The sequence below is a fragment of the Solanum stenotomum genome, chromosome 5, assembly GCF_019186545.1.
Source record: "Solanum stenotomum isolate F172 chromosome 5, ASM1918654v1, whole genome shotgun sequence".
Classification (NCBI taxonomy): Eukaryota; Viridiplantae; Streptophyta; class Magnoliopsida; order Solanales; family Solanaceae; genus Solanum; species Solanum stenotomum.
In genome coordinates, this window is record NC_064286.1 from 9,305,691 (window position 1) to 9,320,145 (window position 14,455).

The window sequence follows — 14,455 nt, forward strand, 5'->3', positions numbered from 1 at the left end:
AGTTTTAAGCTTGTTCTTGAATCTTCGATGAACTTGAACTTGAACTTTATCTTGATCTTGACTTTTATTTAAATTCAAGGGCCAATTGCTTGTTCTTGAATCTGATGGTCTTGATCTTGATCTTTCTTGAACTTGAATGCTTGAATTCTTGAATTCTTAAACTTGTAGCTTATAGAGAATTTTATGGCGTTTGTACCACGGGCTTTCTCTAGCTTCTTGTTTAGAATTTTCAATCCCTTTTCCGAATTATGAGGACTCCTATTTATAGTTTTAGAATAGAGAAGTTATGATTGGAACATGATTCCCTTTGGCCAATCAGATTTAAGTGACATGACATATGAACCTTATGGAGCGGGCTTGTCATTTTTGACACATGTTATGATCCTATTGGCTTCTTGATTTAACTTGGCATGCCACATCATTTGATACTTGGCACCAAACTGGGCCTCTAGGATGAGATGTCATTGGACTTAGCAGACTGGGCTCATATATTGTAACTCAAATCAATTAATTTGGACTTTAATTAAATTAATATTTATGAGACTTAAATAATTAACTCAATTATATTAATCCACCATATTTATAAGGATCAATATATCTTGAATTTAAATAAATTCATATTTAATAAATTTTAAATAATTACAAATCTATCCAATAAAATTAGAGATATTTATACACATATCTTACTCATATCTCACTAAGGTAAAAAAAAAAGCAATCGAAAGGTTGTTCAAGTGGCACATATCAAGCAAATTTACACATTACAATAAATTAAAAATATATTAATAATTTAATTGTTTTTGACACTTTTAAGTTGATTTTTTTTTTCCATTGTCCCGGGGAAAATTCTAAAATTTAGCTAGTAAGAGAGAGTCAACTAAACTTTTTCTAGTGTTCACTTTTGATGTGTTTACTTGTGAGGCTTTGATAAGTCCACATTATTGCTTATTATCTTCATTTTTTTCTTAGCTTCTCTCTTATTCTTTTTCTCATAACCTTTTTAGTTCCTTTTTCTCTTTGTTCACTTTTTCAGCTTTGTTTGGTGATAAACAAAAACCCTCTTTTTTTCCTAATAAGCAAACATGCAGAATCCCTAGAGAGAAAAAAGTGAATATTATTTCATGAATTTTGGGGATTTTCTTGACAACAGTATTATTGGTGATGGTAATGGTGGTGGTGCAAGAATCGTTACGAATAGCAACAACATGAGAAGCAACAATAACATGTCAATTAGTACAAATTTACCATCACTTGCCAAGTCGATGTTCAACTCTCCTCGACTCTCTCTTGCACTTGTATGCCAAAAAATGAAAGTCTTTTTTGGTATTCGAATTCTTTTTACTTTTGTTCTAACCCAAACACCTTTTTTTTTTTTTTTTTTTGGTGAGAGCAGCAAACAGGAAGGGAAGGCGGCCCCGGTGGAGTTGCAGTAATGGCTGAAGAGAACTACTACGAAGCTAATGATAATAATAATAACATTATTGGTAGAGGAAATAGAGAGGAAGAGCAAGCTGAAAGTAGATCTGGAAGTGATAATTTGGAAGTTGCATCTGGAGATGATGAAGATGCTGATAATGACAAACCACAACGGAAAAGGAAAAGATACCACCGACACACTCCTCAACAAATTCAACAACTTGAATCGTAAGATCGATCATTAAATTATTTTCTTCATAACAAATCATAATTTTCTTTAATAATTCTACACTTTTACAGACTCTTTAAGGAGTGTCCTCATCCCGATGAGAAACAAAGGATGGAATTGAGTAGAAGACTTTGTTTAGAGACAAGACAAGTTAAGTTTTGGTTCCAAAATCGTAGAACACAAATGAAGGTAAAATTCATCGAATTGGATAAAGATGCAATTATTACTATTAGTGTTGAGTAATTTGTTAAAATTTATTATTGCACCAGACCCAACTCGAACGCCATGAGAATTCGTTTCTACGACAAGAGAACGATAAACTTCGAGCTGAAAACATGTCGATAAGAGAGGCTATAATGAATCCAATTTGCACAACCTGTAGTGGTCCAGCAATAATTGGTGAAGTATCTTTTGAAGAACAACATCTACGGATCGAGAATTCCAGATTGAAAGATGAACTTCATCGAGTTAATGCACTTGCTGGCAAATTCATAGGCGGGCCCATTTCATTACCATTGCCTAATTCTACCTTGGAACTCCAAGTTGGAAACAATGGATTTAGAGCTAAACCTGATTTTGGTGTAGGAATTTCAAATCCGTTGCCAGTATTGCCTCATACGAGACAAACAACCGGCATTGAAATGTCATTTGATAGATCTGTGTATTTGGAGCTTGCTTTAGCAGCTATGGATGAATTAATTAAAATGGCAAAAACTGACGATCCTCTATGGCTAAGGAACAGGGAATTATGTGGCGGAGAAGTATTGAATCATGACGAGTACATGAGGAAATTTACTCCTTGTATTGGTTTGAAGCCGATTAATTTTGTTTCCGAGGGTTCCAGGGAGACCGGCATGGTAATCATCAATAGTTTGGCTCTTGTTGAAACATTAATGGACTCGGTCAGTATTTTTGAACCCTCTCCTTAATTAGTCGACTATAATTTATTTGAAATTGAAACGTAATTATTGTTAGTTTGAATATTTGACAGAACAAATGGGCAGAAATGTTTCCTTGTTTGATTGCAAGTACATCAACAATAGATGTGATATCAAGTGGTGTTGGTGGAACTAGAAATGGTGCAATTCAGCTGGTAATAATTAATCACTTTTAGTATAATGCTATTTAATATAGGCAATCTCCAATTAACTAATTTTGGTAAAAATGTTCCTATATTGAATATGTTTTTAATTATTTACTCAGATGCGTTCCGAACTACAAGTGCTCTCACCATTAGTACCCATCAGAGAATTCAAATTCCTCAGGTTTTGCAAACAACACGCCGAAGGAGTTTGGGCTGTTGTTGATGTTTCCGTTGATACTATAAGAGAAACAACGACTTTTCCAAATTGCAGGAGATTGCCTTCTGGATGCGTAGTGCAAGATATGCCCAATGGGTACAGCAAAGTAAATTTCTTAAAACTCTCTTATGATTATGCACTTATCATCAAATTTAAAATAGTAATCGAAAAAATAAAATAATAAATTGCTTAAATTAAAACTTGAACTTGTGTTAATTTATTACACATATCCAACTGTCATCCAAGGGTAGGTGTCCTTGCCCTTTGATGTTTAATGAGTTTGTTAGGATAACTAATGCCTCCATTTCAAAATATTTATTATATATTTTTTATACAGTTCCTAAGAAACTACTACTTAATTAGCAAGGATATTTGATAATTTTATTTTTATTTCTATTTTTATATATTTAATATTAATTTGTCAAATTTTTTGAAAAATAACAAATAGAATGACAATTTTGTTATATAATCTTTTGAATATAATACTCCCTCTCATCCAATATAGATGAGTTGTTGAAACTTTTTGTAAGGTTCAGAACAAATGAATTGTTTAAAGTTTTAAAATGTATAAATTATTTTTTTTCAAAATCGTCCTTCTTTTAATGGGGGTTTCAAGTATTTTTAAATTTCAAATAATGACTATTGCTAATTTTAAAAAGAGTTTGGGAATCAAAAGAATAATATTGACAAAGTACTCTTTTGATTAATATCCTAGATATTTTTCTTAAAAGGTGTGTTTTATCCTAACAATTTATTTATATTGGATTATAGGGAGTAATTCAATGCTTTGAGAAATGTATTAAAAAAAACTATATCAAATAAAAAGAGTAAATTAGAAATTAAGCGATAAATTACATTTTGATTTTTCACACTAAACGAATAAAAATGAAAAAATATTTTTAGTAGAATAGACAAGTAAAGTACAGATCAGTATATTGCTCATTAAATATTAACTCTTTGTTTTATAATTGAGGTGTTTGTAGCATTTAGGACAATTACTATTAAGAATAATGTAAAAAAAGTTATTCCCTCTTTTCAAATATATGTGACATTATTTTCCTTTTTAGTATGTTAAAAAAAAGTCACTTTTTTATAGTTAAAAATAATTTTACTTTAAAACATGAAATAATTTATAATCATATAAATATTTGAGATTTATTTTAGACCGTGAATTTAAAAGTTTTTCTTTCTTTTATAAATTTTATGTCAAATCATATAGTGCCACATAAATTAAAAAAAAAGAAATACTTAATTTTTGTCTTGAATTTTTAAAATAACAATTATTTTAAAATAAATATTTTTAATAAAGACAACAATTGTTTTTTGAAACGATGAAAGTAGGACATTAAACTTGAAGTTTCACCGAATCACTCACTAAACGACTAGTCTTTCGGTGAAGATTTGATTACAAACAAAGAGAGTTTTTTGAACCTTATCAAAATGTTTTTCCAAGGACCAAAAATTTTTCGTTAGGAAAAAGTATTATTTCCTCCGTTCATTTTTAGTTATCATAATTTTCTTTTTGTGCGTCAAATTATATGAATTTTGACTAGTATTTTTAGATATATTTATTCATCCTATTGATATGAAAAAAAGTTTGCAACTCATAGTACTTTTTGTGTAGTTTTTGAAAATCTATAATTTTATTTTTAAAATATTGAATTAATCTAATCTAATTTAGCTTTGATACTAAGTTAAATTAACTCTCGAAAATCACAACATGTTAACTAAAAACGAACGACGAGAGTATTTAATTATTTTAATCTTCAAAGTTAAGCAACTTTCCTGCTTAAGATCAAATTAATAATGATAATATACTACTCCCTTGGGTCTGTTATATATTTGGTTCAAATTTCAAAATATTTGTCTTTTTAAAAAAAATATATAAAAGAATTAATCATCTATTTAAATTGTATGTTCACTTCAACAAATGTAGAGATATTAATATAATGAAATAATATTGTATTAAAGTGAAACCAAGCAATAAATATGAGCAATTTAGTTAAATTATATTTTTTTAGTAAATATTTTCGTAAGCATGTTGCAGGATACAAACATGATAAACAAAATGGATGGAAGAGAGTATTATCATAAAATGTGAAAAATCAAGGTTATAATTATAACAGTTACTTATATTTTTGGCCTTTTGACACATTACTATATCATATAATTTAGAAGAAAAATGCATGCAGGTAAGTCTCAATACTTGAATAATCAATGTATTTGATGTTTATATTCCAATCTCTGATTCTGTCTCGATCAGTACCATATGTCCATATTAAATTCATCTAACTATGTATTACCTGGTTCCAGCATTATGATGTGTTTGTTTTTCTACTTAATTAGTGAAGTAGAGTACCTTTTAGTCAAACCCCCAAGACCCACTATTATTTTGTTGTCACGTGAGTACCTAAAAGGTATTTTTTTAATACGACTTGATATATATAATCCTCAATTTCGTGATTCAGAACTGATATAGTGATATATATATATCATTTAGTATAAATATAAAAGTGATTCATATATACTTTTATACTTATATTTATGATTCAGATATTTTATTTTCATCAAATCGAAGTAAAATAATTTTAAACTGGAGATGATTTGTGTAATTTATTGATATTTATTACAATGTATATAATATATATATAGATTACATGGGTAGAACATGTGGAATACGACGAGAGTGTAGTTCATCAGCTTTACCGTCCATTGATCAATGCCGGCATGGGCTTTGGTGCACAAAAATGGGTTGTTACCCTCCAACGCCAGTGTGAATGCCTTGCAATCCTCATGTCATCTGCTGTGCCCTCGAGGGATCACACAGGTATATACACTGACAATATAAAAAATTATTATACTTTTAGTAGAATTTAACTAATTTAGGATTTAAATAATTGAAATGCAGCATTAACACCAAGTGGAAGGAGGAGCATGTTAAAGTTAGCACAACGTATGACCAACAACTTTTGTAGTGGTGTTTGTGCTTCCTCCATACACAAATGGAACAAACTTAATTGTGTAGGTAATAATGTGGAGGATTATGTTCGTGTTTTGACTCGAAAGAGTGTAGATGACCCCGGTGAGCCACCGGGGATTGTTGTAAACGCTGCAACATCTGTTTGGTTGCCTGTTTCCCCACAAAGACTTTTCGATTTTCTGCGTGATGAACAGCTGAGAAGTGAATGGGACATACTCTCAAATGGTGGTCCTATGCAAGAAATGGCACATATTGCTAAAGGACAAGATCATGGCAACTGCGTCTCCCTCCTTCGTGCTAATGTAAGCGTTCTTACCTGATATAATTTGAATTGGCACAAAAAAAAATTTTTAAAAAAATAATTCTAAAATTTGTGATCTAATATAATTGTGTAATGTGTGTGCATATAAAATGAAAAACTGGTAAATGATTTGACTTTTTTTAAACATGAAATGCATTTGTCTTTTCATTAGAAAAAGGTTAAATTGAAAAAGACAAATAAGGAATTTTGGAAGTATCTGTGAGGACAGTTGATTGCAGATCTGGGCTCTCTGCCCTAGAATTTTCACCTAGTTACCAAAAGTCAAAACACATGACACTTGCTAATGATTCTTTTATTTTAATTTATATTATTTTTTTAATTTTTTTTTATATATAGAAAATACATAATTTTTTTTTAAAATCTTTAATTTTACAGTTACCCCATAATCTTAATGAAATAATTTATATTTACACAATATCTATTAGATTATAATTATATTTTTTGAAAAAATTAAAATTTTATATCAAATGAATTTATGAACGGAGAAAGTACTTTTATGGGTCAGCCTACCATGATGTCACATCATTTCCATGAATAGTTGAATCACATGCCTTGTTCTATAAACAAATACGGTAAATATGTATTTTAACTTGGTCTCACTTGATTTGCACTATAAATTTGTTCTATAAACAAATATGGTAATACGGTAAATATGTATATAAATAGATATTTAAATTTATATAAGTAAATATATATTTTCTTCCTGACATCTTACAATTCACGTTCTACGTGACAAGTTATATAGCTTCATATGTGTTATATCATGTATAATATGTTTATATATTTATTCAATTTTATACGAATTCAATTATATCTATTTGTGCACACTCAATCAAATAGGTGATGAACGCGAGCCAAAACAGCATGTTAATTCTTCAAGAAACTTGCACAGACGCATTAGGGTCGCTTGTAGTATACGCGCCAGTTGACATACCGTCAATGCATTTGGTAATGAACGGTGGAGATTCTGCTTATGTGGCACTACTCCCTTCAGGATTTTCCATAGTACCAGATGGGCCCGGGTCTCATGGGCTTAATTTGGTGAAAAGTCTTAATAATGGGCTTGGTCCAGGCCCAGATAAGAGAGTAAGTGGGTCCCTCTTAACTGTAGCTTTTCAAATATTGGTGAATAGCTTACCTACAGCTAAGCTAACATTGGAATCTGTTGAGACAGTCAATAATCTCATCTCATGCACTCTCCAAAAAATCAAAGGAGCCCTACATTGTGAAAGTTAAATTATTTATTTTCTTTTTTGCCCTTATTATTTATTTCCTTTTTTGCCCTTTTTAAAAATAATTGGACTATAAGGAGCTGAGTCAAGAACGAACCACAAAAATAAAAAAAGAAGAACTCTTGTAAGTGTTAAGGGCCCGAATTGATAACTCGGATTCTTAACACAATCCAAGAGTGGTGGTTCGGGCATTGACTTAGGAATTAGGAAGACCCTTGAATGTTCGCTTATGCATATGGGGTGATTTGAAACATGAAAGTGTAAGGGTATGTTAATTTTAAGTTTGAGAGGGAAAAATAATTTGAAAGTTTGAGAGGAGTTGTTTAGTTGTGTTGTATCCTAAATTTGTCTCATTTATTTTGGTAACTCTTTGTAACAACATTGTATTCTTTAGAAGCTATAGTTTTGAAACGTGTACACTTGTTTGTTACCTAATGGCGAGTCATTATGGCTCTTGTTTGGTTTGATCTCGAACTAATATATTTACATTCATATTATTTGGATGATTGATGTTTTATAACATATACATGTTTGTTTGAATGATTTCCAAGATATTGTTCCTCCATCAATAGTGAAAACATATCCACTCGTGGATTTAGTTTCAGTTAACCCAATAATTCAATTTGCATCACTATATCCTTCAACAATTGTTGGATATTTGTTGTAATGCAAAATATAGTTTTGAGTGTCTTCTAAGTACCCCAAAACCCACTTCATTGCCATCCAATGATTTTGACTGGGATTACTTGTGTATCGACTCAGTTTACTTATATAGCAGGCTATGTTTGGTCGTGTACAATTCATGACGTACATCAAACTTCCCAATACTCTAGCATAATTCAATTGAGACTGACTTTCACCTTTATTCTTAGCAAGATCAAGGTTCACATCAATTGGTTTCTTTTCCCTTTTGAAATTCAAGTACTTGAACTTTTCAAGTACCTTTCAAATACAATGAGATTAAGAAAATTCTAGACCATGAGGAGTTTTATGAATCTTAATTCCCAATATCAAATCGGCAACTTCTAGATCTTTCTGATCAAACTTACTGGCGAGCATATGCTTAGTAGATTTTACATTAGCAATGTTGTGGCTCATTATCAACATGGCATCCACATATAGGCATACAACGACCTCTTGATTTGGAATGTCTTTTGTCATGACCCAAAGTAGATCCTAGGCATAACATGACCTATAGAACCCTAAGAGGCCCTACACAAGCCACTTAGCATACATCATACAAGATAATAGAATTAAAGACTTTAAAAGATAGCATTTCATACATCAATGAAAGTTTGACAAGTGGAAGGCTAACATAAGTCTCAAAGTCATCTAGTACATCATAAGAAAAGTGATTGGGACATAAACCATACATCACATACAAAGTCTGAAAATGGAAATGACATAAAAGCAATAAAATAATCTTGGCCCTCAAATCATGAGAACTCACCAATCTTCAAAAGCTCAAAAGGATCAACTAGCCACCAATATGGGAAGTAGGAGCGTCAGACTCTACATTAGTGAAACAATGTAGGCACAAGTATGCATTAGTACACGCAGTGTACTAAGTATGATAGCAATGCTTAAGAGTTATGAAATCATGCTAAAAAGTCTTTACATGACATGCAATGACTAAGCTAAATCATAAAATAACATGTTAGAAAATATAAGTCATAATCATGGTCACTGCAAGCTAAACCTCTTTAACACACTTATGAAATACTTTAGAAAGTAACCTTAGTTCATTATTGTTGGACGTTTGCCATTAACCGACATAGACCACATGTGAACAACAACATGGAATCCGGTGTCTATCCTACACCGAAAAGAGATGCCCTTACTTGCCAAGGTAAGAACCATAGGATTAAGCTAAAGTGGATCCACTAGCTAATGTCTATCTAAGTCAAACCTATGGTGGCACATAGTTATGGGATAGGGATATTAGCTACTAGAAACCCGACCTCAACTAACGAGAGAGCTTCCATCTCAATATCCTCTCGGTGTTAAGAATAAATCCCACATAATAGTCATTAATCATAATTTATCGTATTATCCATGGAAAGGCACAATTAGTAACCAATCCAAGCTAGAGTTCATTTAAAATAGCTCCTTAATATTAATTCAACTTAGGTGAAAAAACCTTTCAACCTTATGAATCATTTTAGGAGAAAAACTCTTTCACAATAACAACAACAACATCAATGTTTTATTCTCAAAGCAACCTTAAATAATTTATATCGATTTCAAAAAGGAACATGCATATATTCATAAATTCATCTTCGATAGTTAATAATCTTAACCATGTGTTCATAGTCTAAAATATGAGTCATGAATGGGTTCATGTGATTTTCAACACAAAAACATACAATTACTTCAATCCATGTATAAAAGAATAGAAACCAATCAATTGACTCATAATTGAATGGAACCAATGAAAATTGAATAGAACCCACTTGAATTGAGAATCTATTTTTACAAAATTGAATATTTTAGGAACCCTATGAAGGAAAGGACTCCATAGGTGAATACTAACATACCTTAGCAATAAATGCCTACAATCAGTGGTGAATTGGAGTTCTTCAAGCCAAACCCTTGCTTTTCCTTCATTAGTCCTTGAGGGGAAATTTGAGGGTGATCTTGGAGGGGATTTCAGAATTGAGAAGAAAGGTTTAGAATGGGTAGTTTTTAGGCTTAAGGGACTCATATAAGGCTTAGGATTAAAATCAAAATGACCTAGTTTAGGCATTAATCAATTAGGGAAAAGACTTAAAAGTCCTTAAAAATAAATGCCGACCCATTCTTACAGTTTGGACCTACGGTCCGTAGAACCTTCTATGGACCGTCCTAGTAAAACGTATAATCGATCAAAGGCCCTAAATTTGGCCAAATTTTGAAGGACACAATCTACGACTTGTATGTCCTTCTACATACCGTAGATACTAACTGTATAACCCAATCTTAAGCTTTAAAATTTCACTAAGTCTGAGAGTCACCTACGAGACCTATCTACAACTCATACATGGGATGACGGGCTGTCTTGGTGAACCGTACAAAGGGTACTGAGACTTGTTTTGAAAAAAATAATTTCTCCCTTCCTACGATTGCTACCTATGGCCCCTAGAAGATTCCACGGTCCATAGATGAGAACCGTAGACACAACGTGCAACCCAAAAAATCATTTTCTTCCTTTTCCAAATTTCAAGGTGTTACATCTTTAATGTAAGCACATTTATCACATTCATTGTTCTTAAATCCATTTGCTTACATGGTTTGATCAACCTTTACATGAATAATTTCTTATCTGCAGGGGCTGGAGCATATGATGCAAATAATTCTTTATTGTCACAAACATGGTATGAGGCACCAGAATCTATCCATCATTTTCTTGGATTTTCAACCAAGTTGCATTCTGAAAGCAATGCATAGAGATCATCTATCTCTTTCTTTGGATTCAACCAAATTTTCTTGTTCCTTCTTCTTATCCTTCTTAGAAATCCGACATTCATTAGTCCTTTGACCATGTTTGCCACTATTGAAGCAATTTCATGTGAACTTCTTCTTAGGAGGATTGCTCTTCGGTCCAGATGCTTTTTTTTTCTTGAACTTGTGGGATCTTCTTCAACAACATTTGCTTCGGATATTGCTGAATTACCAAGTAAACCTTTTTTTATGTGGCCTTGTTATCCTCTTTGATTCTCAGTCTTAGCATGATATCTTCAACAATCATTTCCTTGCGTTTATATGTTTCAAGTAGTTTTTGAAGTCCTTCCACAACGGAGGTAACTTTTCAATAATGGCTGTCACTTGAAAAGCATAATTCACAACCAATCTTACATCAAATATTATGTGAGTATTAAAAATAAACTTAACATGTTCAACATAGGTATTATATAAAGTTATACCTTCAGCAAGGAGATAATAGATTATAACCTGCAACTGCTGAACTTGGGTGACAACAGTCTTATTGTCTATCATCTTATAGTCTAGAAATTTTGGCACTGTGAACTTCTTCATTTCGACATCCTCTATTTGGTAATTCTTTTCCAAAGCATCCCAGAGTTCTTTTGAGGTCTTCATATTACTGTACACATTGTACAGGTCATCTTGCAGGCCACTCAGAATGCAATTTTTACACAGAAAATCAAAAGGCTTCCAAGCCTTTGTTACCAAGAATCATTTTTCATCTAGAGTTTCACCCGATTGAATAGGAACATTCTCACTAATGAACCTCTGCAGACTCAACATAGTCCATTAGAAGAACATATTTTGCTGTCATCTCTTGAAGTCGACTCTAGAAAACTTTATAGGTTTCTCAGCTGGTGCAAGAGCAACAATTGAACGATTGGGTGCAACCGATGATGTTGTAGTATTCATTGTTACAACATTAACTTGACTTCAATTAGTCATTTTTCTATCACAAATGACAGACAATTTGATATATGATACACTAACAGTAAAGAATAGATCTTTATACAACCTATTTCTAATTTAACGATGAAGTTCTTATATTCTTCTAATCGTTAATCGAATGGATCTAAAATTCAAACAAAGTAGAAAATCAAAACGATTTTAATCTCCAGAAACCTCAAATATAGAAACAAATATACAATAAATTTCTTAATCTTCTTAATTCTTGTATTTAGGTTAGTAAAAATAGAAATAGAAAGACGGAAATTAAAGTAATCTGTGTCGACAGAACCCATTATGTATCTTTAGGAGGTTTAATCCCCTCAAGTGCCCAAAATTATAGATTAATTTCTCCAAAGATAAAATGGATTAAACCATTAAAGAAGTAGCGGTACCTCAAACTTTGATAATCTCAACAAACTAAAAAATCAGCAACGAGTTCACACACAGACTCAGCCGATCGACAATTCTCTCTATTTATAACCAACAACAGCAAGCGTGAACAACATGTGTGAACATACTTGTTCATATAAGAGTATGAACGCACATGTTCTGACAAGACGTGTCTATTTAGATCATTTGTGTCTTTTGAAAAAAAAATGTTCGGAAGGAACATGTCCCTTCGAAGCGACTTTACACTTACATGAATTTCTAAATAATTTTGTTACGCTAAATTAATTCCTTTAATTAATTAATTAAATTTTGAATTAAATTTATGAAAAAGAAAATTAATTAATGTAATTGATTAAATTTTTCCTAAAAAATTATCAATTAGTCACATCATAAGCTGAAGCCGAGGCTGAGTGACGACGATGACATGAGGGGGCATCCTCTACTTACCGTTTAAGAGCTAAAAGAAGTGTTTCCTAATATAATGACAACCCTTTTTCTTTCTTCTACCAATATGGGAGAAATGACTTTTCATTTTCCCTCCAACTTGGTTCCCCTACATTTCCAATTTCTCATTCATTCTTATTTCCCATTCACACCTTGCTTAAACCCAAAAATCACCATAAACTTCTTTTAATATATGTTTAAGATGTTCTAGACTATTTTTAACTCAACATTCAATGTTTGATGAATCATTGTCACCTTGTTTTGGTACGCCACATCTAATACATTATCAATATCAATGCTAATTATAAACTTTACCTTTATAATCACTCACCAGTCAACATTATATTTATGCAAAGGATATGGGGCATCATATATTTGCGTAGCATTTTGTGCATTGATAAAAAAATCATAACAATCATACTGTCTTGTGTACTTAACTTCAATTACTTAGGAATATTAACTTAGTATTATTATCTCTCAAATTGATACATCTATCTACATTGAACGGGATCCCCAAAGCATTTCTCATGTATAAGGTAAATCGGTAGATATTTCATCACATAAAAAAAAGGCACGTGAAAACATCATTTCCAGCATAGTGGTAATCACAAGAATAAAATGATCCATCCTTTCTAAGTTACCCTCCCAATGTACCTTTGTGATTAGTTTTCATATCTTGTCAGGTAGGTGGATAAATGCAATCATGACATTCTATACCACACAATTTTCCTTCCTTCATATTTGCACGCTTCCTTAAATTTCAAGCATAGCCTTCAGGAATTCTCAATTCGTAACCACAGTCACAAATATCCCATATTTCATCCAATGTGAATGGAAAGCTTGCCTTGGGCTTTAACACTTTAGTATTTTGTGATTCTTTTACCCACAATTCTTTCTATTGCAATATTCTTTTATTGTCATTCTATTTTTTAGATTATCTTTTGTCTGTTTCTTACTATCCATCATTGTGTTGAATAGATTATTAAAATACTTTTTCAAAGTGCACCACATAAAAATTATAAAGTAGAAGATTATCCCTCCAATATTGGAATGCCACGATCCAAATTGTCGTATTGTTAGTAAAACATAGTAGGAAATATAATTAAAGAAGAAGATGACTTAGAGGCGTATAATCACTTTATTTAAAGAGATGTTGCCCATATACATATTGGGTAAATACAAACAATTCTCTTCAAGGACACAACAAAGCCCTTTGTTTTTACATGCACACTTTTATACTTCTAAAGTATCTTTATATTCATAGAACTTAAGAGATGACTCTTCATTAGAGTCATTCTTTCACGAACATATGACTTTTCATAAGAGTCATGTTCTTTCATGAACATATGACTTTTCATAAAGGTCATGTTCTTTCATAAACAAATGACTTTTCATAACAATCATGCTTTTTAACGAACAAATGTGTCTTTTCAATTTATGACCTTTATATATTAAAAAATATCCAACAATCCCCCACTAGTTTGTAATATTTCTCATAATATCATGCATATCATAGAGTATCTTATAATAAATCTGAACATTCTGTTAGTGCAAGTACTTTAAAGTTCTGACGAAGTAATTGATATCTTAAAAGATTTGTACTAACACTCCTTGTGTCAAAACCGAAAATATCACACGTAATATTTTTTATAACTTAGAAACATAGTATTTTCTTTAGCACATTTATGACCATGTGCTCATCCTAATTTCATGAATATTTACAATACCAAC

General features: G+C 31.6%; 1 protein-coding gene across 1 annotated transcript; it reads left to right on the plus strand.

Moving 5' to 3' along the window:
• Nucleotides 1-927: 927 nt before the first annotated feature.
• Nucleotides 928-7,513, plus strand: LOC125864441 (homeobox-leucine zipper protein ANTHOCYANINLESS 2-like). The gene is made up of 9 exons (XM_049544447.1): nucleotides 928-1,295; nucleotides 1,394-1,644; nucleotides 1,717-1,834; nucleotides 1,915-2,547; nucleotides 2,637-2,738; nucleotides 2,849-3,052; nucleotides 5,599-5,773; nucleotides 5,855-6,228; nucleotides 7,089-7,513. The coding sequence occupies exons 1-9, from the start codon at nucleotides 1,122-1,124 to the stop codon at nucleotides 7,482-7,484; spliced, it is 2,427 nt and encodes an 808-aa protein (XP_049400404.1). The 5' UTR covers nucleotides 928-1,121; the 3' UTR covers nucleotides 7,485-7,513.
• Nucleotides 7,514-14,455: the final 6,942 nt, after the last annotated feature.